The sequence below is a fragment of the Furipterus horrens genome, unplaced genomic scaffold, assembly GCF_987537825.1.
Source record: "Furipterus horrens unplaced genomic scaffold, mFurHor1.1.pri manual_scaffold_5, whole genome shotgun sequence".
Taxonomy (NCBI): Eukaryota; Metazoa; Chordata; class Mammalia; order Chiroptera; family Furipteridae; genus Furipterus; species Furipterus horrens.
The window spans coordinates 137,159,325-137,185,927 of NW_028327175.1; the positions used below are offsets into that span (position 1 = coordinate 137,159,325).

At 43.4% G+C, this 26,603-nt stretch overlaps 1 protein-coding gene across 2 annotated transcripts in view; it reads left to right on the plus strand.

Annotated features, from left to right (window-relative positions):
• SORBS1 (sorbin and SH3 domain containing 1) overlaps positions 1-26,603 on the plus strand; it is a 221,595-nt gene that overhangs the window by 147,714 nt on the left and 47,278 nt on the right. The window contains exons 11-19 of one of the 2 annotated variants that reach the window (XM_090277932.1): positions 1,851-1,914; positions 3,726-3,800; positions 4,123-4,185; positions 13,888-13,935; positions 14,058-14,187; positions 15,860-15,974; positions 21,003-21,086; positions 25,156-25,221; positions 25,777-25,878. In XM_090277932.1, coding sequence (XP_090134058.1) covers positions 1,851-1,914; positions 3,726-3,800; positions 4,123-4,185; positions 13,888-13,935; positions 14,058-14,187; positions 15,860-15,974; positions 21,003-21,086; positions 25,156-25,221; positions 25,777-25,878 — 747 coding nt within the window. The remainder of the gene's footprint in view (positions 1-1,850; positions 1,915-3,725; positions 3,801-4,122; positions 4,186-13,887; positions 13,936-14,057; positions 14,188-15,859; positions 15,975-21,002; positions 21,087-25,155; positions 25,222-25,776; positions 25,879-26,603) is intronic. The other variant, XM_090277930.1, reaches the window with a different exon arrangement.

The following is a 26,603-nucleotide window of genomic DNA, read 5'->3' on the forward strand; positions in this document are numbered from 1 at the left end:
TTCATGGTTGAGTGAACATGAAGAAAAGCTGGGTGGAGCAAAGGCAGTGTGATCTCTGCAGCAGAACTTCTGAGAGGCTTTGGGCATGCGTGAGCTCAAGGGGAGACTATGGGCAGCTTCCCAGTCTGTCCCATCCACGGACACGTAATTTACTGTTCCATGGAGCATACTCGGAAATTGTTGATCCAGGGTTAGAGAACCCTGGGGAGAGTGAGGCTCAGGGTCCCTGTTCACGGGTTCCGGAAGAAGTTCCCTGGATGGGAGCTAGCGCATCATCCAAAGTGAGAAGGAAGCTTAAGGCAGCCACAGAATGGATTCAGGCTGCCGAGGCCTCTAGAACAGGGTGGGTCTCAGTAGCCCTGTCCAGCCCTCCCCCCTGTGCAGGTATGCCAGCCTCCTGCAGGCCTTTAGGGATTCTAGGGAAGCCCAGCTTTTAAAACTAGATTAGGGTGAATCCTATTCCTCTTCAGGTACTCGCCAGAACACTGGCTGTGATGGCCACTGAGCACTTGGACTGGTTCCTGTGTCCCTTTGGAGAAGTCTGATAGAAACAGCAGTAGGCTAAGCCTCAAAAGAACTGTTGTCTGGTCCTATGTAATAATAACTATATAATAATAATATAATAATGAGAATTATTACTCATAGTAATCACAGCTACCATTTGCCAAATGCATTATCTCATTTAAACATTGTTCACTCTACAAGGTGGATGTGGATATGATTCCCATTTTATAGATGAGAAAACAGGGACTCAGAGAGACAATGTTTCTTGCCCAGGATTACATCATCTGTGGGTGACGGAGCAGTCTCTCTGCATCCCCAGCCATTATCCGCTCTCCCACTCACCTTCTCACCAGCTCCTTGACTTTGGACAGCTTTGACTCATTTTTCTTCATCTGTAAAGTGGGAGTGAAAATACCTGGTCTAACCACCTATCGTTCCCCTTCCTTGTTTTATTTTTATCTTAAAGAAAAAAGCTGCGTGGTTAAGATGATCGCTCTCTGTCATTGGCTGCTATAATGGGTTACATTAGAACATTTGCGTTCTAACTCTGGCCCCTGCAAGGGAACTTAGACCCACTGCTACAGGATAACCTGATAAGCAAATGTTCTTTTCCTTACATGTTTCTGGTCATCTACATATGGAAAGAGATTCTCTCTAAAAATGAAATTTTTTTAAACGTTATATAAAAATGGACAGCAGCAGACCCTCCATATCACCCTGCCCAGGCTCTATAGCTTCAGCTTCACTGGAGAGGACACTCCAGCGACATCGCAAGATGTCGATTCAACACGGGTGGAGACAGATACCATGTCACTCCCGAGTCGGACTGCACAGCCATTCTCGGCGGTGCAGATAGACTCTTAAGAAGCTACACCATCGTCTCTCGAGGCTCTGTAGCTTCAGCTTCACTGGAGAGGACACTCCAGCGTCATCGCAAGATGTCGATTCAACACGGGAGGAGACAGATACTGTGTCACTCCCGAGTCGGACTGCACAACCATTCTCGGTGGTGCAGATAGACTCTTAAGAAGCTACACCATCGTCTCTTGAGACGGACGGCTGCCAACGACGAAAAATGGACACAGTTTCAAGTGAATCTTTATCCACTGTTTTAAAAATCTATGTCCTTTTGGTCAAATGTTACTCTGCAGATTCAGGTCTAATCTCTTGGTTTGTCTTTCTCAAAAGTTTTGCATTTTTTAAAAAACATTTAAATGTGGGACCACAAGGATGTATAGAGTTACATGAGTTTAGACTTGAGATATTGTCACTTTCTGTTTTGATTTTGTTCTAAAATGTACTAAGATTTCCATTTCGTTTGACTCTTTGCCTTTGCTTTTTTCCAGAACACCGAGAGATCAAAAGACTGGTACAAGACCATGTTTAAACAGATCCACAAACTAAACAGAGGTACTGGTTTGCTTTTGTAGAAGCTCTGCTTTGCTCATATGTTGACTGTTGTGGTGAGGGCCTAAACTCACCTCATTAGAGCGCCAGGAAACTGGCTCTGCACTTGACCTCATGAAGTACCAGCCTGCCTGAGCCCAGCCAGACACCTTCAGCGCTGAGGAGGGAGGGAGCACTTGTGCGCCTGCCTCATACATGGGATTTGAGGTTGGTTCAGAAGTCCTCCCTCCCAGATGTTATGGGACGCAACAGGCTGAGCCCCGCCCCCTCGCTGTGCGCTCTGGCACCTGCCTGCCTGGGATGCAAGCAGCCCAACTCCCACCCGCTTCCAGCTTTAGATGCACCTCCCTGTGTCAGCCCATGACTGCCTTGTAGGCAGAGCAAGGTGAGAAAGCACTGGACTGGGAGTTAAAAACTTCTCACCTGGATTCAGTCCCCCAGGACTCATGTGGTCTTAGACCAATCACGTACCTCTCTGTTTGTCCCGCTCCCCTTCCTCCAAGGGATGTTGCAGGGCCCAAAAGAGAGCAAACCCTGCTTTGTGAAGTAGCATGCCTGGTGCACCTGTAGGGTGGTGTTGATATGAAAAGTAATCTTCCTCAGCTGGGGGCCAGCCCTTGGCAGGTAGCCCTGAGAGTCGGTCAGGAGCTGACACACCAAAGCCTGCTCAAGCTGGAAGAGAAATGCTTCCAAGTCAGGGGCCTGCTGGCTGGCAGCAGGTGACCCAGCATTGTGGGACAATCCAGGCCAGCGCGCGGGGAGGTCATGACCCCACCAGCTCCCATCCGCCTGTGCTGCCAGTCAGCTGATAGACAGGGACGCAGCTGCACCGTGGGAAGTCCCACTTCTCCCATGGGCAGAGCATCCTGTCCCTCCCTGTGGCCAAATCCAGTCTGGCTGCCTGGCATAGATGACACATGAAGGCAAGGAGAAAGCGTCCTGGTCAGTGCTGGCCTAAGCCACAAATACCGAATCTCTCTGATTAGCTGTGGGTGCCAGCTACCGTCATTGTTAATTAGCCCCTGCAGTGTTCACAATGAACCTGGCAGGGCCCCTCTTCACACTCTAAACATTGAGATGCTTGTGTTCAGTGTTTCTGAGCCAAGAGCAAGTCTGCTGTGGTTGGGTGGATGAGCTCAGTCACGGTGGTGGTGCTGAAGATGGGGTCTCTCTGATTGGATGGCGTTAGTTCCACTGGTTGCTCCTAAAGCCAGTGTCCATTTCCTCCAGCAACCTGTCAGAACCTTTAGACCCAATTCTGGCAGCCCAGATGCTGAGACACAGGTACATATGTGAAAAATACATAATTATGCCTCACAGGCAGTATTGATCTTCTCGTACGTTACAGCTGTTAACAGCCTAAATCACAGGTTCTCAACAAAACTCTGCCTTACTGGTGGGCAGAGGTATTGAAAAATGAAGAATCCATTTGTTTGCCTTGATGCTAATGTCCACAGCACAAGGTTTGATTTATTTGAGAGAACATTTTATCATAGTGTTTTCATTATATACTGTTTCTTAGCATAATTAATATTTTTGCCTGTAAAAGTAAAAAACTTGAAGCTTTGTGCTAAATGCCTCTTGGTTACTAGAGCCTATATGCATTAATTCTTTATCCAAGAAGAGATGTGTCTCAGTACTTCAGGCAAAAGGACTGGATTTTTAAAAGCCGCTTTAATTTCTTTCGTATCGCTAGTGAAGCTTAGTATGTTCCAGAATTCAAGGAGCCTGAATTGTGTGTGGATTCCTATTCGTTCATTCTCTCCCTTTGTATCTTCCTCTATTCTCTCTCCCAAACCTGCTCCTCTGCCTAGACACTCCTGAAGAAAATCCTTATTTCCCTACGTACAAATTCCCTGAACTTCTTGAAATCCAGCAAAATTCTGAAGGTACCATAAACTTAGAGAGCGTATCTGTTGTCCTCGCCTTAAATTAATTCTTATAGTTCCATTGTAGGAATGAGATTTGGCTTTTAGATTTTGTTTTTATAGTCGTTTTTGGTTGGTGAAAATTTTATTTCACTCATTTGCATGATGTGCTATATTAAAATAACTAAGGCCTTTCTAATGCATTAACCTATTTTTAAGTGCAATGCCCGTGTGCTTTAATAACACTAAAACAGGTAATCAGTCATTCAAAGAGTCGGGAATTTGTCAGTTCCTCCACTTCATGGTGGATAGTTTCAAAATCCACTGCTTTTTTCTGCTGCAAAGGACAATCCTTACACTCCCACCTACCGGTTTCCTGCATCCATTCCTAGTCCGAAATCTGAAGGTTATACAAGGAGAATCATGTGCCTCTCTTTGTATAGGTGCTATTACTTTCTTTTTTCCCTTGGAATTTGTTTTTTTCTGGTGGCTAAGGTGCTGCCTCCCGATCCTTTGCTTCCCTCTAACCTTGTGTGATGTGGTGTTGTCTTGCTGCTCACGGACTATATAACCAGAGTCTGTCCAGATGGTGTTTTTAGTCCCCTCCCCTTGGAGTCTACATGATTAATGGGGTAGTCATTGGAGCTTAGTTATCATACTGTGAACACGTGGGGCTCTGGGAAAAGCTGCCCATACCCAACTAACCAGGGCTTGATGTTTGGGTGGTCACATAGTCCTGGTGGCTGGGCAGTGACTCAGGGAAGCTGAGTCATTATGGCTGGTGGGCAGGAGGTCAGTGTGCCATCTGTCAACAACAGAAAAGCTACCCAGTTCCTGTAATGTGCAATGAACTAGTCACTGGGTCCCTCTTGTCATGGACCCTCTGGGTATATCTGCATGGTAGGGAATTCCCAAAGAGGTATCCAGGCATGTGATTCAGTCATGGTGAGAAATGATATTTCTTGAAAATAAGGGCTTTGGCCAAGTTAGAAAGTATTTCCTAGAAGAGCTGGCTTAGGTATTTGGACCTGCTGGGGAGGACAGCCACACTTATATCCACAAGATATTCTTTTCTAGGGGAAAAAAAGAATCTAGATGTCAAAGAAGGTTCTAATAGGCAAGTTAAGGAGTTACAGACAACATTCTGAGAACTCTTCTAGTCCCCAGGATTGTCTGATCTTTGGACGAGTGACCCGGAAGGAGGAGAGTCCATGGGATATGCAGGGGAAGTTTCCTTAAAGACTTCTAGGGTGAGATGTTCAATGCTCTGAACATTATTCATTCGGGCAGTATTGAGCCCTTGCATGGGCCATACACTGTCCTTGGAACTAAGATCTGTCCTCTATTCTCAAAAGTCCGTACCTGGCAGGAAATCAGACAAGGCCACTTCATCGTACTCTGTCCAGTGTGGTGGCAGTTGCAAGAGCATGTGCCCAGAAGGCCAAAGACAACCTTGCTGACACACAGCAGGTCCTTAGTACATACCTGGAGAATGTTGATGAGTGAAGGCTTTGGACAACGGAATCAGAGTTGTTTTCTAGGATGAGCACAACGCTACCACCTCAGGTCTTCTCCGCTCCAATTAGGTCAGCAAACTATCCTGCACAGCCCTTCTCATCAATGATAGAGTCATCCATTCAATCATTCACCAAACTTTTATTGATCACTTAATGTATATGAGATGACATACTGGGATGTGTTAAATAGTTTTAGTTAAAATACCTTATTCCCTTTTTGGTCTCCCTGTTGTTCCGCGTTAGTCTTTGCTTTCCAGCCATTTCTTGCCTGGGGCCTATTTTGAATGAAAAGAAAAGTTTACCGTAAGAAAGCAGACTTAAAAATTAAACGCTGAGGATTTAATTTTAATCGGTGACTCCCTCACTGCCAACAGGAGTCTTCCTGGTCTTTTTATCTTGGGGTGCTGATTCTAGCCAAAAGCATTGCTTTAGAAACAATTGGCTGAGGACAAGGGAGTTTTTCCAGGGTAATTTTGACTAAATGAAGTTTTTTATTTTTGCTTTATTGGGACCTGGGGACCCTACCCACCCCATAAGATAAGGTCTATTGCTATGACAGGCGCACACCATGCCTGAAGGTGTGCTATCCCATGAACGCAGGCAGAAGGGCACCTGGGGAAGTCCTGTGGAGAAGAACAATGACTCCCATTGGACTGGAAAAATGCCGTAGACCTGTCACAGGCAGTGCCAGAAGATGTCACCATCAGCCTGGCTGTTGATCTGAAGACAGGGTCTCATACTTCACACCCAGAGCTGCCACGTCATCTGCTGCCACACCTAGCAACCCTGGCTGATGGTGATACCTGCCTTCTGGTGTACATCAGCTTAGGCACAAGCTGCCACTGGGGTTATTCTGCCTAAAGCATAAACAAAAAGGGGTGATGTGGTAACTTTCCGCCTGTAATTTAGAGAGGAGTAGACCTCTTTTTTTCCCCCCCAACCCCCCCAAAGACCAAAGAAGCAATAGTTTTAAAGGATAAAAAGAAAAAGAAAAAAAAGATTGCACATGAAGTATTCATAATACCCAATATAATTAAAATTTAACACAAGTTTCTAAGAAGTTTTCTTCTCAGAAGATCTTTTAAAAATGGAGTAGATTTTATCTCTTGCCCACACTTCTGCCTAGATGACAGATCCAGACACAGATCACAGATGCATTCAGTTAGATGAGAGCTTTTTACAGGTGAGTGAAACATTTGAGTTACATACCTTTAAGGAATTGTAGTTTTGATTTTAATTGTTTTTAACTAATCAGAAATTCTCAGGCTTGTGGCTTTTGATGTCTGTGAGCTTCTGCTGGTCTTCCTCAGCTCTATCCTCGGTACAACACCAGCCCTATGCTCCTGATAGGTGACCCTGGGCTCTGCAGGCCCTTCTCTTTTCTTTTTTTTTTTTCAGTCCTCACTCGAGACTATAGTCATTGATTTGAGAGAGAGAGAGAAACATCAGTTCATTGCCGCCCATAGTGCCCCAACCAAGGATTGAATCTGCAACCTAAGTATGTGCCCTGACTGGGAATCGAACCTGCAACCTTTGTGTATGGGACGACACTCTAACCAACAGAGCCACACTGGTCAGGGCTACACACCCTTCTAAACATGGGAAAGATTTATGCCTCTCAAAGAAAGGTGTTAAAGACAGATTAACACCTAGTTGAGGCTTTACCCATAGTTTTTGATGAATAATAAAAAATAGACAGCTTTTTTGAGAAATGTGAACCATTATTCCAGAGTTTCTCCCCTGAGGTGGAGGAGACTGTTGTTGCTGCTAGTTTTTCTGTTTTGTTCAAATTCAGAATTTGAAACTAGAATTACTTGCAATAAACCTATCAACACCTAGCTTAAAGCTGCTGCCTCTGTCTAAATTCTAGTTGTTTATACAGCATGGAAAAGACATTTCTAAATTTCTCAAAGCTGATTCTCCTATGTGGTAAAGGGCCACATGAAAGATCGTTTATGCTGGCTTAGCAGCCTCCTTTTTTGCCCCAGCTACAGTGAAAAAGTAAACTTCTGGCCAGACCTACAGAAGATAAATAGAATTAGCATGTCTAAATCAATGAGGTTTAAAACGGACTTTTAAAGAAACATGTATATTCCAACAGGGTGCTGCCCTTTCCCATCACTTGAGAACCTTTGAGAGTGCTCTGTGGGGCAGGAGCGATGTTGTGTTTAATTGCTCTTCGTTTCGTGAGGCGATTGGGAGGAACTGGGGCTGGGAAATTTGGGGAGAGTAGAATGAATTCTTTACTGTATACCTTGGTCACTAGGGAGCTTATCAAAAATAAAAATAATTTACCAGACTAACTTTCAAGTAAGACTAAGCAAATGAGTTTTACTTTCTTTCTTTCTTTGAAACCTTCTCTTGGTCCTCTTCTTCCCCATCATGTCTTCTTCCTCTCTGACCCTACCTAACTTATCTGGGAATTACTCTCCATTCTCTCTCTCAAAAGCAAATGTCCTTTCCTTGCACCTGAGATGCCACTAAGTCAAAAGGATTGTGGGGGTGGGGAGCAGGGATGCTGATGGAGACCAGCACCAGCCCCACCCTCCACAGCACCCAGACCTGGAGGGACTGCCAGGAGGAGTCTTCAGACATCCTGCCTGTGGTTTCCTCATGAGGCAGGAGTGAGAAGCAGCTTCAGAAACGCCAGTGCTGCCTCCCCCCAACTTCTGTGTTAGGAAATAACAGTGTGATGGCCCGCACCCCAGCATCTCACAATTGCAATCTTATTAATAACAGCAGAGTGATTGTGCCTCACTGCCTTCTGTGGCGCCCTTAACACCAGGCCCCATGCTGAGTGCGTCATGATTGTAATGTCATTTCATTTTCCCAGCACCCTCAGGAGGTACATCCTCATTTTGTCAATAAAGGTGTAAGGCTCAGAAAGGTTAAGTAAGTTGCACAAGATCACACAGTAAGTGGCAGAGCCAGAATCCAAACCCAGGTCTCTGAGGCTCCCCAAACATGGGCTTTTACCTACTCGGTCCCACTGCTCTGCTGACCCCTGTTCCTCTCCTGCTGAACTCTGTATTCCTGCGTGGCCCCTTGCCAAGGGCTCTGATGCCTAGCTCCAGCTTGCCCTGCTTCTGAGTTGTCCCGTGCCCCTGGCCTGAGCCAGTGTCTTCTGGGATGGTGTCTGGAAATATGAAGCTAGGAAAGCGCCCCTTACTCTCACCCAGGATGGAGGACCACCGGGATGGAGGAATACCACCCTTGTCAACCTCCAAAAGAAGATACTCACTAGTGCAATCCGGGGAACTTGGATATAGAATTAGAGTGAGGAATACAGATTCAAAAGTTCCATTCATGAAAATGGGAGATATTTTCAAATGATCCCTCCAAATCAGCAATAAAACCTTGTGGTCCAAGGCCTGTGAGGACCCCTTTTTGGCCATGTCAGGATGAAGAACTGTCATGACAGCCAGGGGTGAAGTCCCAGAAACCAGCTTTTTCCCTTGCTTTTGGATGCCTCTGCCGCCACTGTCAGGCTGATGGTGGCCACCTCCTGGTGAAGTAACTTAAGACACCGTCCCCAAGACATTGGAATGCATTATGCTCATTGGTTGGTCTCATTGCACCTTTTCATTATTTCTTGATAAGAATGCAGTAAGGCAAGGATTTAGGAGGCTGATTTTCCCAGGCACATCTATATTTGAGTTAAAATAATCCTGTACTGGCCTTACAGGATCTCTAAGAATAGCCTTATTTTGCCTGAGTCCAAGCAAATCATTCTATTGTGAAGATGCTTGGCCAGGATCTGTGCCTCTTGCCCTAAACGCCAGCCAGCACTGCCCAGAGGAGGGGCTGAGCTGCGCACTGCGGTCACCTTTGCTCTCCTAACTGGAGCTGCCCAGAAGGTCTCTGCCTAGCAAGCGCAAAAGTCTTTGCTGGGCCTGCAAGCTAGCTGAGGCCTTAGCAGTCACCCGCTTCCCACCTTCAAAGGCCAGGAATGACACCAGAGATGAGGTCGGTAAGTTTTTCCAGCTCTTCTTGCACTCCTTCCCTGATCCACCTCATTCTCTCCTTCTACAAATTCTTTTTTTTTTTTTTTAATTTGTCTTCCATAGCTACTCTACACCCTGTATGGAACTCTTTTTCATCACTTAAAATTTGATTGCCTTTAACCAGAACATAGACAGCCTTAGGAATCTTCCCTGGACTATTCCTGACCACCTTGCGCCTTTTCCTCTTTTGTGAATTCTTCCTTCTCTGTCGTGCCCAGACTTTGTCACCCACATCTGCATATGTCTCTCTTTTTCTTTGAATATTATTGTTTGTGGTGTGTATGCTTTTCTTGACCCATTTATCCTTTCTCTTCTTAAGTGTGTGGGGTAAAGTAGAAGAAGGAATTAATTTAAGCAGTGGAAAAAGATTGTGTTAAAAACAAGCCATTGATATTGAAAAATAATTTGAACTTTCAAGTCCCAAGAAATGCATAAAATTGAAACAATTGATAACAGGCGAGTTATTATGCAAATACTGCTTCTTGCCTGTCATGCCATAATTTTAATAGAACAATACAATTGCACACTTTTTATAGAACCGTCATTCTCAACCAGCACCTTTTCCAGTGTCTTTAAGATTGTCATTAATTCTTAAAAAAAAGAGACAGAGAAGAAGAAGTCTTTTATTAGAACTTCATTTTTAAAGTCACTGTGGTTGAAAAGACAATTATGTGCCTCCTGGCAGTTTTGAGAGAGTAGCTGTTCACAAATGCGCCTCCTAGGACACCTTGCCAGAGCCTAGAGCATAATCGTTGGCGTGTGAACATCAGAGCCCAGCAGGCTCCTTCAGGCCCCGAAGTGAGCTGTTCGCCCTGAGTAAATCCTGCTTGGTGTTAGAGCTTCCTGGAAGTCACTGGCACAGGAAGTTCTCAGTGTTGCTGCCAAGGCTTGACGTTTGCTGCTTTGAGGGGCACAATCAGCATGTGGCTCCACCATAGGCGAGAATCACAAGATTCTGACTCAGCTGAGCCCACTATGGCACTGTATTTTTAAAAACCCTGGAAAAAAAGAGTTAAGGCAGGATTTCAAACACTGACCATATCTATGTTCATGGACAACTTGAGAACTGTTTTATTAGATGTGTCTTGACTATATGGTTAATCTCTCTCTCTCTCTCTCTCATACACATGCACACGCACACACATGCACTCCGTTTGGCTAACTCTAATGTATAGAAATACAGGCGGGTGTCCTTACACCCAGTTTCCCACTCACTGGTATTTCAAACTTCATACCCATCTGCCCCAGTGTGGACGTAGCCTGCCGGGAGTGGTAGCAAGGAGCAGCAAATGGAAGATGTAGCAAGAGTGACTCAATTTTACCCGTTGTCCCTGGGGCTCAGCAGGAGGAAAACTGTAAGTGTGATGGAGCAACAGAAAACTTGCTTAAGCATCACCAGGGAGGAGATGATGCAGAGAAACAGAGCAAAGGCCTCAAGGGCCGACAGGCAGCCGGGCTGACACTGCAGTGCGTGACTTGAGTTTCAGAACAATGCTCCCCACCCTTGTCTCTTGCATAATATAAATTATAATGGAATAGCCACATTTTCTCCCCAGAATTGGGCAGCTAGGGTGGAGTGAACCATAGAACAAAGCCCATCCCTGTTACAGGGCTTAGAGGTGGCATAGGGGAGTGGAGTCAGAAGGACCTTGATTCCATTCCCATTTTGTTTCTTGCTGTGAGCTAAGGGCAAGTTTTCTTAACTTCCCTGGGCCTTCATTTTCTTATCTGTAAAATGAGATATTTATTCCTACAGTTTTTTTCAAGAATGAAGTAAGATATTAGTAAATTATAAGCTACTATTAGACACTTAATAATGGGAGTTGCTATTATTTTTTATTCAAAAGTACAGGTAAAATTTTCTTCCATTAGGTTTGTAAGGCAGGCATAAAAAAATTAAAAGAATAAATTATATATTCCCTGGATGTTCAGATGAATCCATACAGGTTCAGTTTGTTGTCTTCAAAGTTTGACGACCTGAAATCTACATGTCAGTCAGACTCAGATGCCATGGACACTGTGAGAAATGAAAGCTTGTTCCCTCTGAGACGCCGCTGCCCTGTGTTGGTCTTGGATCGGTGAGGTTTCCCCTTCTACCTACACCAAATAAGAAAGAACTTCAAGAACATTCACTCAGCCCTGGCCAGGTGGCTCAGTTGTTTGGAGCATTGTCCTGTGCACCAAAGGTTGCAGGTTCGATTCCCAGTTGGGGTATGTATGGGAGGCAACCTATCAATGTTTCTCTCTCCCTCCCTCTCTTTCTCTCTGAAATCAATAAAAACATATCCTCGGATGGGAATTTTTTTTAAAAGGGCATTTAGTCATTTTCTCTGTTGTCTTACCCTCCCCGCATCCTTCCTACTTCCTTCTTTTTTATAAGATTGTATTTATTTTTACAGAGTGTGAAAGGGAGAAAGAGAGAGAGAGAGAGAAACATCAATATGGGATATACATTGATTGGTTGCTCTTGCATGCCCCCAACTGGGGACCTGGCCAACAACCCAGGCATGTGTCCTGACAGGGAATCAAACCTGTGACCTCTCGATTCACAGGCTGGCACTCAAGCCACTGAGCTACACCAGCCAGGGCCCTTCTTCTGCTTTTCAAAATACATAAGTTGTTTAACTCTCTAAGCTATTTTTCATCTTATAAGATATATTCCTCATTTTCTTTTAACAAATTTTCTGGAAATCCACATTAGAATACTCTAGGGAGAAATTTATTTTAAAGACCTCAGACTTTTTAAAAGAATTCTTTGACTACTTAAATGCCTTTCCCTTCCTTGTTTACTTCTTGCCTCAAAAACAGGTAACAGTTAGAAATTAACCCTCACCTTACCCTCTGTAGATTAACTGTATTCCCCCATGGTTCAGAGAGATACAGGATTTTGAGCTAAAATGCTAGGCTGGATTTTAAGTGCTACATACATTGGTTCCCAGCTCAGCTAGTTTTTCATTTGATGGGCAATATTTTTCCAATCAAATTCCTGGGATCAAAGTTGATTTTTAATTTTCTTTAACATTGTAGCATTTTATCAGCACAATAATCAGAACTTCTGTTTAAAACAAAACAGACAATACAAAATTCTTCAGACAGTACTGAAAAATATACTTCTGGACCCCATTTTATCTCTCCTGCCCTATTTTCAGAAGTTAAATAAGCTTACATACTCACTTTATAGCAGAGAAAGGCTTGGCTGTGTTGGTTAGAAAAACATGAAGCCCTGTTCAGCTCTGATATCCTTAAAGCAAAAAGGGAGTGGGAGGAGGGAAGGAGAAATAACCTGGTGCCTGAAGACTCTTCTTTATTCAGGCGGGGGGAGACCTGGGACATATAAAAATGTGGAGAAGAGAAGGGAGTAAGAAGGCGTGAGAAAGAGGCTGTCTTTGATTAATACTTTGCTCAAAATAATAGCAGTGTTAGCTCTATTTACATCTCACAAAACATTCTGACCTTTACCGTTCTGAAACGAAAAATGATTTCTGTAGACACAAGGACTTGTTTAACACTTAGTCATTAACATATATTGGATCCTTTGACTTGTCTTTTCAGGTTAGTTCATGCGTTTTGTTAAAGTTGCTATAGATTTTAAGGGAAGATCTTGGGTCTCCATTCCACACGCATGAATTCTTATTCTGAGTTAGCAAGATATTAGAAAATGGGGAAGTCCGAAGGTTTCACTCTAACACTTTGAAGGGATCATCCTGGGTACGGTGATTAGATATCCCCCATTTTCAGGGCACGTCCAGTTTTGAAGTGCGTTCCTGTACACATACGTACCTCGGTCTCCGTTTTGGTGCAGGGCAGCTGCTTCTCTGAGGGGTTTAGATCTTATCTCTGTTCTTAAGTCTTGGAGCCCAGTGCTCAGCTCCCTTAGGGGTTCCGGAGTCACAGCGTGAACACTTACCCCAAGCAGGGCAACTGCTGAGCAAACCACGTAGCCGCCTCTACCATGGCTGTGCGGGCCCTAAGGAGAGAGCGCCCCTCGAGGAACCAGGTTGAGGTGGAATCAAAATATGATTGAAGGTTTCCTCAAACTGTATTCTTAGCTGCAGAACCTGCTTGTTAAATGACATTGTATAGGGAACCTTAGCCACAGCCGAGGTGGGCAGCTAAGATGCACACCGCGCCCCCGCATCCTACCCAGTAGCAGGCCTTGGGGACTCTGTGGAACTCAGCAGCCTAGACCAGAGGCTTGGGGCGAGCAGCAGGGACCTGTCTCAGCCTCTGTTTCCAGTTTAGCCGGACTGGGGCCCCCATACTCCAGCCGTGCTTGTGGAAATTCTCTATGGAGGAGGACCTTTGACTACTTGTCCTCACGCTTCCCTTAGTGCCCGGCAGTGGTCGTCTCCCAGGCGACATGAACGCACCTTCCAGACTGCAGGTTCTGTTTGGACGGGTGGGCTCTGCAACCTGCCTCCTCCCGAGTGTGGCTTACTGTGCACACCTTCCGGCTGCGCGCCTTCCCTCTCGGCAGGGCCCCTGGCGCCACTGGGTGCCGGGCACGACGGTGGGAGTGGGGGCCCCGCCGCTTGTTCCCCCACCTCAGCCAGGTTTCTCCTGATTACGTTTTGTTTTGTTCAATAGATGATGATTCAGACCTGTACTCTCCTCGATACTCCTTTTCTGAAGACAGTAAGTGACTTAGAATATCCTGGTTGTGGGGGAGGAAGGGGGGGTGTTGGATAAGGGAAGACATCTTCCTGTTTTCCGTTTTCATCCGTTTTAAGTCTTCTGTACCCACTTTCCTACTCCAGCCAAATCTCCCCTCTCGGTGCCGCGCTCAAAAAGTGAGACCAACTACATTGACGGTGAGAAGGTAGTTAAGAGGTCGGCCACGCTTCCCCTCCCGGCCCGCTCTTCCTCGCTCAGATCGAGCCCAGAAAGGTGAGTGCTCCCTCCTCCACAGTCAGCTCTGTGACTTCAGGTGCTCACACAGTCTCCCAGCCGCATCCTCTGCTGGGCGGGCGGCATGGCAGCCGGGAGTCAAGCAGACCTGATTGTGAATCCCTGCTCTGTTGCGTATTAGCAGTGACTTATTCTTTCTGAGTTTCAGTGTTCTTACCTGTAAAGTGGGAATAGTTTCCATTTGTTAGGGATGTTGCAAGGACAGAACAAGATAATGCATATAACATTTCTAGTAGTGCCTGGCTCATAGTATGGGCTTCATTAATGTTGACTGTAATGATCATCACTTCTTACCTTTTCACAAGAGAAGTCTTAGCTGTGAGATGTGTCGCGTGTTTTATACTCTTTGCGTATACTAATGGAGCCCACAGCAGAGACTATGGTTTTATAATGAAGCCACACTCTTTAATATCAATTTGTTTATGTAACTCACATTATTGAGACTTAAGGCTTGGATGGGTTGTAATGGTGGCGATTGTCATCTCTTAACACCTGCATGGAACGACCCCGTATTCTTCCATTGGGTTCTTGCGCTCGATTGAGCAACCTTCTCATGCCATCTGGACTGGTGTCCTGTGCACCTTCCACCACCTCTCAACACAAAAAAGGGCTCTAGCCAAACTGAATTGTTTTTCCCTGAAAGACATACTCAGTTTCACACCTTCATACCTTTTCCATCTTCACAGACAAGTGAATGGCTGTTTTGAAAGCCTCACACATGCGTGAATAGCATCTGCCTGAGGAGTTTGATAATTGATTTGAAAGGAAGGCTGGGTATACCTATAGATCCTTTTCAAATGCATCCATCAAACTGGGTGCATTCTGTGTGCAGATGGAACCAGATGCTGGGTGGGAATAAAAGCGCATATAAATCATTGTCTCTGCCTTCAAGAGGTTTATAGCCTTGCAGGGAAAACTAAATATAATCACAGTGCAAATGCAATAATGTACTTGCATGAAAACTTTGCAGTTTCCAAGGATTCATGTATCCTTTGAAACCCACCACTGGATCAGGTCAAAGGCCGCAGTGTTGGTGATTTACAGGGGGTGGAGTGTGGAACAGGAAGAACACGATTATAACAGCAAATAACATTTATTGAGTGGTTACTGTGAACCTGGTAATTTACATGCACTGTCTCATTTAATCCTTGCAAATGGGGTCATTTTTTCAGATGAGGAAGCTAAGGTAACAAGAAGTAAACTGCTCAGCCTGGATCACCAGGTAGCGAGTACTGTCGCAGGGGCTGGAACCACAGCCCAGTGGCTCCGGGACATGCATTCTCTCCCCACACCGGCAGGAGTGGGAGGTGCAGGCCAGTTTGGGGAATGACAGGCTCAGGAGAGCAGAGCAAGGTGAAGGATTTTTCCAGAGAAGGCTTTGCTGTTGCTGCTTCCCTCCATGCTCTTCTCTCTGCCTCTAGGACCTGGTTTTGAGCTCAGGATGCCCCAAACCTTTTGTGAAGCAAGCACCGAGGTTTAACTGGTTGTACTGAGAAGGACAACTAACCAGCACAGCTAGATGCTTTGCACTGGGTCCGGTTTTATGCTTTGAATATAAAAATTCCTTGATTAGGCAACAGTCAGCCAAAGTCAGAATGTGTTGAATGCCAATTTTCGTGAAAATAGCTCTAATAGGATTCTCTTTCTACAGAAACGACTGGGAGCCCCCAGATAAGAAAGTGGATACAAGAAAATACCGTGCAGAGCCCAGAAGCATTTACGAGTATCAGCCGGGCAAGTCCTCCGTTCTGACCAACGAAAAGATGGTAACGTGCATATTAAAGTTCTTTTGTCTCACACTGCCCATGTTCTTGAATCCGGATGCATTGTGCACTTGGATTACATTCTTCCTCCCTTGAGATAGACTTGCTTTGTTTAGAAGACAATGAAAAAAGTGAAGTATTTTTACCCTTTTCACTTTTGCAGGTGCTTGTAAAATCAGTCCCGAGAGTCCTCTGTGAAAGAAGTGTCTTCCTGGGGCTTCTGGCGCTCTATGTGCATGGCTTTAATAATTTCAGATTTTCTACTAATGCAAAGATTGATTTTGCTGCTGTCTTTTTTAAAACATCTAACCATTGATTTATCAGGCTTACTACTAACTGAATTAAATCCAGGGTTTTTTAAAGTGACTCTTTTTTGAACATGCATACATTTCGTAGACATTACTACATCATTAAAAGCTGAACAATTAATATGTTGTGATTTGGGGGGTGAGCCCCTGGCTGTTAAAATATGTGTTTTAGGTCTTCCTATCCTGACAAGTGCAATATTGAGGACAAATTTCATATTCAGTCTGGTCTATGGTTCCCTACACAAGCTCACGTCTCCCTGCAGTGGCGGGGAATGGCCTGCAGGGCAGAGCAGACCACCCTGGACAAAGCGGCCTCTTCTGTGGAACAGGGAAGAATTCTTACAAACCCATTAGTTTCCTGTCTGCCAATCACACTTCCTTTTATTCACCCTTCATTTGAGAAAGCTGGTTTAGAATTCTGATCACAGTTAAAGGGATTCTCCAAAGCTCTGTCACATCGCAGCCCTCCAGCCGTGCCAGCAGGATAGAGCTATCAGACTAGGAACTAGATTTCATTAAAATGCTGTTACCACACTGAGTACAGACTAAGTAAGCCTATGAGATACAGGCGCAAATTATTTTCCCTCTGCCTCTCCCGCTCTCCGTGTTTTTAAGGAACAATTGATTGGACTTTTACTAAAATAAAAATGTGACATCTTTAAAAGCACAAAGGGATAAGTAATTTTAATTAACATGAAACAGTTTGCAGAAATGCTTTCCAGTTGTCATTCTTCAGCATTTTCTGTGCAGCGCACTTATTTTAAACAAAAAGTTCAGAGAGGAGCAGAGAATTTTGCCTCTGGCCCCACCCTTCATTGGAGGTTCTGTTCCTGTTAGAAGACAATAACCACAAAAGGGAACCTTCCACATAGATGTTCCTAGAAAGAAAGTCATGCTTTGGGTATGTTCCAGACATCATACGTTCTTCTTTGGTTTCCTCTCCTTTCCTTGGTTCCTAATAATTTGACCACTATTCAGAACTAGGAAAAAAACAACATACTTTTATTTTTCTCCTTGGTACCAAGTATCTTCCATACCATTCCTTGGGATCATTTATATTGTTGTTACAAACTCAGAAAAGTAACATATAATGCCTGATAGGGGCTCTTGTTGGAGAGCTGTCGTGACCGTGCACAGAGATTGCAAAGCACCATCCAGTGACCAGGCATGGGACATATACACTGAAGGGGCCCATTGCCTTTCACTCTCTTTAGCCCTCTTCTTCCAAAGAGACGTTTTTCATTTTAGAGAGAAATTTCAGTTAAATCTTCATCTTTTCAGTCTACTCTTCACAGTATTTGAATTAGGCCTTTATGTTTTTTTGTGAGTTTTTTTCCTGTTAACTTTGAACAGAAAAGTTGGAACGTGAGTTTCAGGGTCTGAGTTTTCTTGCCTTTTGACATCCAGTATCTGGTTTGCCAGAATTTGAGGTCACAGACGCACACAGTGTTAACTGTGGATAAGTATACTAACTAGAGACAGACATAGAATCTAAATTTGCTTTCAGAAATACACAAGTATCTGGGGTCAGGGGAACAGTGCTGTTGTTTCCAATCTGAGGTACGTACTCCTGTCTGCTTCAGCCTGGCAGTTTAAGCTGCAGTCTCATTGGCACACCTGTTTGCAGGAAGGGTTGGACGGTAGGCTGTGAAGGTTGCCTGAGAGCTCATCTGGAGCGAATGTAAACCACTGCAGAGAGATAAAACACTACGCTCCCTTCAAACACCCCAACAGGAGACTCAGAGCCTAGATGACCTATTCAGCCACTTGGCAAAACCATATGAAGTTCTTCATAACGACGTGGCCTGTCTTCCCATAGCGTGAATCCATTTTCTTCTCTCTGGCCTTGGAATTGCTCAGTTCCCACTTTGTCAGAAATAGTTCTTTTCAGGCTTTTTTCCTTTTACTTTCCTCCAAGTTCCCTTATAGAACTTCAGCTCAACTCAACAAACATAGATAGAATAACTTTTATACTCCAGACCCTGGGTTAGACAGTGGGGTCTCTGCTCCCTTAGGGGAATAGTGGGAAGGACAGACACTAATGTGGTAGTTACACAACCTGTGCTTGAAGTGTAAAAAAAGGGGATTTATGCAGTTTGGTTTCTTCCCAGTTCACGGTCACTCTGAGTTCCTTCCTGGCTTTTCAAGTCTGCCCCTTAGGCCTGTTTTAGCCGGTGGCTCTGCCCCCTTATTAAAGGGAGCATGAGAAGTAGAATGTGGTGTGAAGAGCACGGGACTAGGACTCAGAGGACCTGGGTTCTGAGTTCAAATTCTGAGTCTGCCTTCTGTCTTGGGGCAAGTCCCCCAACCTTTCTGATCCTCAGTGTTTTCACCTATAAACCAGAAACCTTATTATCTGGCCTGCCAACCTCCCTGAGGTCGTGAGTGAGCGGATCAAGTGAATAATGTGGGTAAAAGAACCACGAACATTATACAGTGCTGTGCCAGTGAATGGTTTGCATTCAGATGATTATTTAATTAAAATCTGAAGCTACCCTCTGGCTCCTATTCAAGCAGCAAAACTGGCCTTGTGGAGCATCAGACATTTTCCTAGCAAGGCATCTGCCCATTCTCAGGATTTTTCCAGGCTGGGAGAAGAAGAGCCCCGGGCAGCAGAGAACTTAGCCTGGTATTGTGGAACCTGCCCTGCCTGCCAGTCCCCAGATCCTGATGTGCATCTGGAAGGATCTTTGCTGTCTGTCCGTCCCACAATTGTAGCGACAGCTGAGTTATAAATGGCAAAGTCAAATACGGGTGTTACGCTATGTGGTGTTACCTCTTCAGCCTTCTCTCCGGGCAGCTCGAAGGCCTGACACCAGCTGCTTGGTCCCGAGCTGGTCAGCATATCTCCTGATTCAATTCTCGGCACAGGATTAATTTCGGCAGTGAAACACTCTCAAATAACCTTTGGCGATAGAAGGAGTTCATTCTTTCAGAACTGAGTACCAAAGCATTCAGGCAGTTTCCTGAAAGAGTTCGGTACATTTTATTTTATTTTTTAAAAAAGCCTAAACTATTCGCAGAGAGCAGTTTATAAATAGTCTCTAAAAATAATAAACATGAAATCAGTTTCATGAAACCCCATCATATTAGGATCTAGGATGTCCCAATGTCTAAACTGTTTTTCCCTGAATAGTTGTGTCCTTATAGGTATAGGGCCTCGTTTCACTGACTAAATACAGAGCTTCTCCCTCAAGGCCTAAGCCCCACATCCCTAAAGACAATTGGGGGAGGTTTTAATCTGGACACTTCCCTCTGATTTCAACTAACTTATCTTCAGTGAAGTTCACTCAAAGAAAGTTCTCTGCCATATGTTCCTCAATTTAAAGCGAAAATAGAAATAAGGGTGAAGATTCTTCTAAGGGTTTAGAAGAAGGGGTTGGCGAAGGGCACTGAGAACATTTACAGCCACTTCTACAAGCTGCCAAAGGTCTGTTAATGGGATGGTAAGAAAAACGTGACCAGGAGGAGCTGCTTGGGAAGCCGTCACAGTCAAGATGGTGTCCACAGGCCTTGCGGCCTCCTTCCCCTGCTGCCTCGGAGCCCTGAGGGAGTGAGGTTTCTTGTACATTGCTTTTAATCTCAGTGGAGAAGGTACATTTTATATTATTAACAGAAAATCACCATCCATGACTATCAAGGTTTTTTGAAACATATACATATATGAATTTATTTAAGCCAGGAGCCTCTAACACTTTTGTCTGATGTGAACCTATCTCCAGTGTATTAAGGGGAAACTCGATTTGCTTTCCAGGCATTCATTTTTAACTAATTATTTCCAGAAGTGCATGTTATTCCACAGAGAAAGGTACCAGAACTTTATAAATATTTGATTAAATATGAACTCCCATGGACTCAATTATCAGTCTGTGTGAACCAGAGTTGTATAAAGTGAGAAATCTAACCTATTTTTGTAACATAACCCAGAAGTTCCCCACCCCCGTTCTGTTATCTGTCTTGTTCAGCTTTTCCCTCGTTCTAATTTTTCCCAGTTCTTTAACCTGTATTTGTTAGAACACTAAGTATATTCTGTCTGTATTCATCCCCCACGGGTGCTTGTTTAAAATGTTTTTTCACTTGTGTCCTCTGTTTTTACTTATATCATCTTTCACTTTACTGTGTATGGGACATGGTTTCTCACCTACTCGTGTGCCATTAAAGATGCAGTATTAACAAATTGGCTTTTATAAAAGTGGTATTTGCATTTATTTTGAAAACCTTAAGGCGGCCTTGCAAATAAATACTAAATCTGTACTAGGCTGTAAAAATTGTTTGCTCTACTCACCTGGCATAAACGGCTAAATGTTTGGTGTGCATACCAGGTTATTTGCTCATAACTAATAGTTCTTTATGAGGGGGAAATCAGTGCTTTCTTTTCTCCCACGATATGGGAACACTGTTATACCCATATCCGTATTTGTTGTGGAGGGCAGCAGTGTAGTGCAGTTCTCCATCTGCAGTCCACCTGTTCTACCTTAAGACTGAGAGGGATACACTCACTGCTCACTAGCTCAGTGTCCCTGTTTCTATAAATGCATCCTTCCCCACCTGTTTTGGTTCTGTGATTTTTGCCAATGTCAGTAAAAAGGGATAATTGCCGCTATCGAACGCAGTTGCTGTATGTAGCTGGAAACCACTGCATCTCTACTGGCCTGTTCCTATGTAATCTTTGCATAATGTTATCCTTCTCTCTCTTCCATTCCCCTATCACCAACCCCTATAGAGTCGGGATATAAGCCCAGAAGAGATAGATTTAAAGAATGAACCTTGGTATAAATTCTTTTCGGAATTGGAGTTTGGGAAACCGGTAAGTTTATTAGCTTCAGTGGTTATAGACATTTTAAAGAATAATGCTGTTGATGCATTGTCGCTACTAAAGAATCGGATCTATTTGTAAGGAATCCAGGGAGTGGAGAGTACCATGTCGGTGGTCAGTGGTGGGATTGTCTGGCCTTACCACATCTGTAAGTTTTCCATTGCTTTACTTCACCAAGAAAGGACAGTGAGCTCTGGGAATATTTCTTGCCAGAGATCCCAGACAAACACAACTAAAACCTTGCTTGCCTTAGGATCTCCCACCACTAGCAACAAATATCACCTTCCTGTGGATGGCATGATCTTGACCATCGGTTCAGTTCTTTGACAAAAGCCTTTATGGCATACTGAAGACAAGTAGGAAAATGCATTGCACACTAAGAACACCAGCATCACCATGGTTTAAATAGAATTTTTAAAAGCACAGGTGCAAGAGAAGTGCCAAGGCCAGCCAAAAAGGGTCTCTCCATGTGGATTGGACCCACGAATACAGCCCCATCTCAGGTGACTTTTAGGGAGTAAGTGCTATGAGTTAGGATAATAGTTTCCAAAATTTCAAATGAGAGTTAGGAATTCCAGCAAATGTAGTGTTCAGCCGATTGATATTCTGCAGCTTCCCTGTGGTGTGCATGAGTTGGCTTTGGTCCAAATTGCTTTTGGGCGCTTAAAGGAGGATTTTCTTAATATCAGACAGAAGGGAGAATTGAGCTCTTTTGCCACAGGAAATGACTATAAACTGACTTTAAAACTCCAGTTACTTTAAATCTTAATTATTATAACCACAAAAAGAATTTACAGGCAGAGGGATTAAGTGTATAAAAATAAAACATTTTATTAGATGTTTGTAGGAGAGGTTAAGCATTGAATCCAGTATTTGAATCACTGTGGTTTGGTATGATAGTTTTATCTGCAGACAGGAATTAACTTTACAGTTTAGTAAAATGTTAAATTCCATGCTGTATATTTTTATTAAGATGAAGATAAAGACAAGTGAAGGTGATCTCTGGAACTGCTAAGTTGGTTTAGCAGTGCTGAGCTTTGTTTCAAAGTTCATGCATCTTCTGAGTTAGGAGCACCTGACTTGCAAACATCCTGCTTGCAGGAACGGACAATCCTGCCACCTTGTCCCCTCCTTAGACAGTCTCCCAATAGCAGTTAAGCTGGCCTGGATGGACAGCGCCACCTAGTGAGCAGTGGCGAGGGAAGCGTCTAATCCAAAGTGGGCACCAGCTCCCCCCTCCCAAAGCTTTGATGCGCACCTCACTTCTTTCTCGCCCTTTTTTTTCTGTCTACCATTCAGATATCAGTGGAGTCTACCTCAGGCAATCTTTTCCACATGCAAATATTTAACAGTATTCTAACCCTTTCCCTTTTCTTTTTCTTGAAACCTGCTCAATTATCTCACAGGAAAACCTTTTGATATATAATAGATCATACCCTTTCCCCGCAAAAGACCATGCTTGGTATATGTAATAATACTAAATTTCCATCAAGAAAACAAAAGCTGTTAGCTTTAAATTATGTATAAGCAAGAGTTAATGCCACTGATATTTGAAGTCCCATTCAGAATCCACAATTTTTAGCTGCCTCCTCATTAGCTAAATAACTAAATTAGTTGTATCTTAAATATTAGCTTTTAGGGAACATTATGAAACAGGCTTTTTTCTAATTAATTGTGATTGGTTTGTTTTACTGAATCTGTCGTCGCCAATAATTCTATTTTTGTTAGTAATAGTATTTCAGTCCCAGCATACACTAAATAGGCTCTGTGAAGAGAGTGGTAAATTATACTGTTTCTCCTAGAAACTGTGGTCTGAGCACCACACAGCCAATCCAAACAAATGCTGGGAACACAGTCCATTTGTAGCTTGGGGCCTTGCTGATTCATATCCCTACCCTATTGTTCTAACTGCCTCTTAATTATTTAAAGAGATGCTTTTCCAAAACGTCATTTTCTCTAAAGCCCTGAGTGTCCCTTGTATAAACCTTAGAGTCCTTCTTAAATGGGACTACTACTTTTTGTGTAGGCCGTTTATATTCTTTTAAATGTTTATTAAATTTATGGGGGTGACATAGGTTGGTAATAGGGTTATATAGGTTTAAGTGTACATTTCTGTGATACTAGAAATATATTGTACTGTGTTCCCACCACCCAAAGTCAAACCATCTACTATATATTAGACCCCCTCTCCCTCCCACCCCCACTGTGTGTAGCTCTTTCAAAGTAATAAAAGATAATACTTTTGAAGACTTACCAAAATAACTTAATCCTGAGGAACAGTGTTGAGATGAGTGGTTTCCTTAAGATCTAAAGCATTCTAAGGGCGGTTGGGTGGGGCTTATTACCTAATGACTGGGTGTTACTCCCAGCAGTTGGTAAGAAGGTGTAGCAGGGAGAAAATGTTTCTTCTTTTCACTTCTCTCCTACCCCAGTCACTGTGGGCCATAAAAGAGTAAGAGACATAAATATAAAGTGGCAAAAACCATCAACGTTGTTTTTGAATGTTTTTCAGTCATTCAGAAGCAGAATGAAATTAAAACTCCTACCAAAGCATGTGGATCATCATTTCTACTTTTTATTCCACACCAACTCAGGACCCCCTTCCCCCGAGAGAGGAAAGCCTGCCATAACTTTGACATTAGACATTCACCCTGGACTCCCTTCTTCTTCAACCCCTTCCCTGAAAGCCACTCAGAACAAGCTGAAATTTCAGCAAGATCCTGACTGTAATACCTTTTAGCTCTAGTAGGTTGTCGTAGAATATCAATTCATTCAGGACTCCAGGGACCGTTTGGGGGAAGGTTATTTAAAATCAATTTAATTTGTAAGCACTATCCTTTTTTTCCCCAGTAAATAAAGAAATGAGTAGAGGTGACTTTAAAGTCTCCTTCTCCCTATGAAGTGTATAAAGTGCTTAAAGAAGAGTGATGATTGTTTATAGCACTTACTTGACAAATTGCAGAATTTATACACACAGAGATCACATTACTGACCTGTTGCTGTCAGTGGTGAATGCATCTTGAAATCAAATTACTTTCCATTTGCAAATTCATTACAAAGAACTTGGGTGTTGGCCTTTTTTTTTCCCCCTCTAACTTCTACAGAAATTGGTGTGATTTTTATAAGTAAACTCAAGGCAGAATATCACAATATAAACCAATTCGAATGCTTCTGTAGTTGGTTATAATGAAATTTGCACAAAATTCCAAGAGCTATTAATGATTTCATCTCCTCGGAGGTCACTGTATAAGAAACTGAAAGTCTAAGTAGGCAGCACACGGTGGGGGGATGGGGAGGAGAAGAGTTAGAATCGGCTTGTACCTTCCAAGTGTCCTGCCCTTCGCACCCCTCTCTCACTAAACTTAGAACAATTGTGGCAGATTTCTGTTGTAGGAATGCAACCAATTCTATCTCAAAGAGTTAAAGGAGAAAACAAAAGTAACCGTACAGTCTGCTGTTTAAATTCATAGTATAAACTCTTCTCTAAGGGAGATGGGAGGTATGGCTCTACCATTAGCGGGGTTAACAAAGTCTCTAAACAGTAAAAGATTTTAAAAATTGTCCAGATACACACTGCAAAATTCAACACCCATGTTGTACATGAATATCATTGCCACAAACCACAGAAAATGCCATTAGTTCAGTTTCCCCTCTGGGGACCAAATCTCCAAATTCACACATTTATTAACAAATGATGAATTTTACAGTGAAAACTGCATCAAAAAATGTAGAATCTCAATGTCAATCTCAGTTTGAAAAGAACAGTAAGGAATTTTAAAGTTTCTCTTTTGGTTTAAATTGGTGTTCATGCTTTTTTTTTTTTTTTTCCTTCGTGTCTTCTTTTAAGTTTTCAGTATTTGGACTCCAGCAATGATTTACTCGTGAGACAGAGACAGACATAGAAACAAGCATTCAGCTAGTGCCACCCCCGTTGCTTGTAGTTCACCTCTCTGTGTTGATACAGTTCCCCCAGTGTGCCCCTCTTTGTATGAGCCAGCCTCCATGTTTGTCTTGATGTCTTTATGCTCATTTCTTCATTTCCTCCTCTGCTTCCCATCAGCCTCCCAAAAAGATATGGGATTATACTCCTGGAGACTGCTCTATCCTTCCTAGAGAGGATAGAAAGGTAATTCCGCGCCTCCTCTGTGGGCTGTGTGTGTGTTCTCTAGCCTGGTTAGTGTGAGTGTGGTGTGGGGTTTTTCTTTTATTTTTTTAATTCACTTCTTTTTTTAACTTGGTAACTTTTTTTGGCTTGGTGATAAATCTATTTAACAGTCTCTAAGACTTATACTAATGTTTAGAGGTTTTGTTGTTTGTTTTTTTAAGCAATGACTTATTCTTCTGACATATAGTCTTTATCACAGTCATCATACTCTGAAAGAGAGAAAATAGGTATTTCCTTAAAGGTAGGTTTTTGTCATATTTGTAGTTCTCTTTAGCAAGTAGAATAGAGTCTTAAAGCTCTGATTACTTCAGGATTTATATTTTCTGTGCCTAATGCTGCATTCTCTGTTCTCATAGCTTTAAGTAATTTCCAGTGAGCTCTTGTGTTTCAATCATGCCATCTCTGCCTTATTAAAATATAACACTACAATTTTTGTTTTTCAAACTTAACCTTCCATTCTCTCTGCCTTTCCTCTGAACTAAAACATTCTTTCCCATCTTTTCTTTCTTGAACCAGACTAATCTAGAAAGAGATCTCAACCTCTGCCCAACAGAGTTAGAGGCAGATTTAGAAAAAATGGAGACGCTTAATAAAGCACCCAGTGCAGACCTGTCACAGGTATTTCTGCATTTCTCTCATGCCATCAATCCCTTCTCAAGCCCTGTTTGGTTTCCTCGGCTCTGCGTCCTCTGCTGTAGGGCGGGGATGATCAGCTGCTTCGTCTGAGCTGCATGGCTTTCTGGCTCCTGCTTTCCCCCCCTTCCCACTTTCATTTTTGCTTCGATTTCTTTTGAGCTTGGCGTCTTCCTCAAAGGGGCTTTTCCACATATTCGTGGGTGGCTGGTGATTTAAACTGATCCCCCTCTTCCTCTGCTTTCACTCATGACCCTCTAACTCCTCTTCTTCGGCCTTGCAGTGCCTTCTCTGAATTTTCAGGGAGCCATTTTCTGGCAGTTGTCATTTTTGCAGCCCTGGGAGATCATTTTCAAAAACAGAGCAGTGTGGTTTGGGTGCCTCCACGTGCACGGCTTTGTCAGAGGAGCCGTATTGGTAACTTGAAAGGTCAGAAAGTTCTCAATGAAAAAATGCACCCCAGAGGCCAGACTGCTTGGCCACAAACAAGCGTTGGAAACTGAACCTGCACTGATGTTTTTAAATGGAGCTCCGCCAAAATGTGGTTTATTAAGGGATAGGTCAGAAAGACAGAGAGTCCAAGGTAAATGGGTTCCCGAGGGGAAGAAAAAGAACCCACTGTTTGGAGAACTGCTCCTCGGGCTCCCTGAAAAAACAAGAGTGACGCTTACAAGGAAATGGGGTCTTTACAGAAAATGCAGAGGAATGCA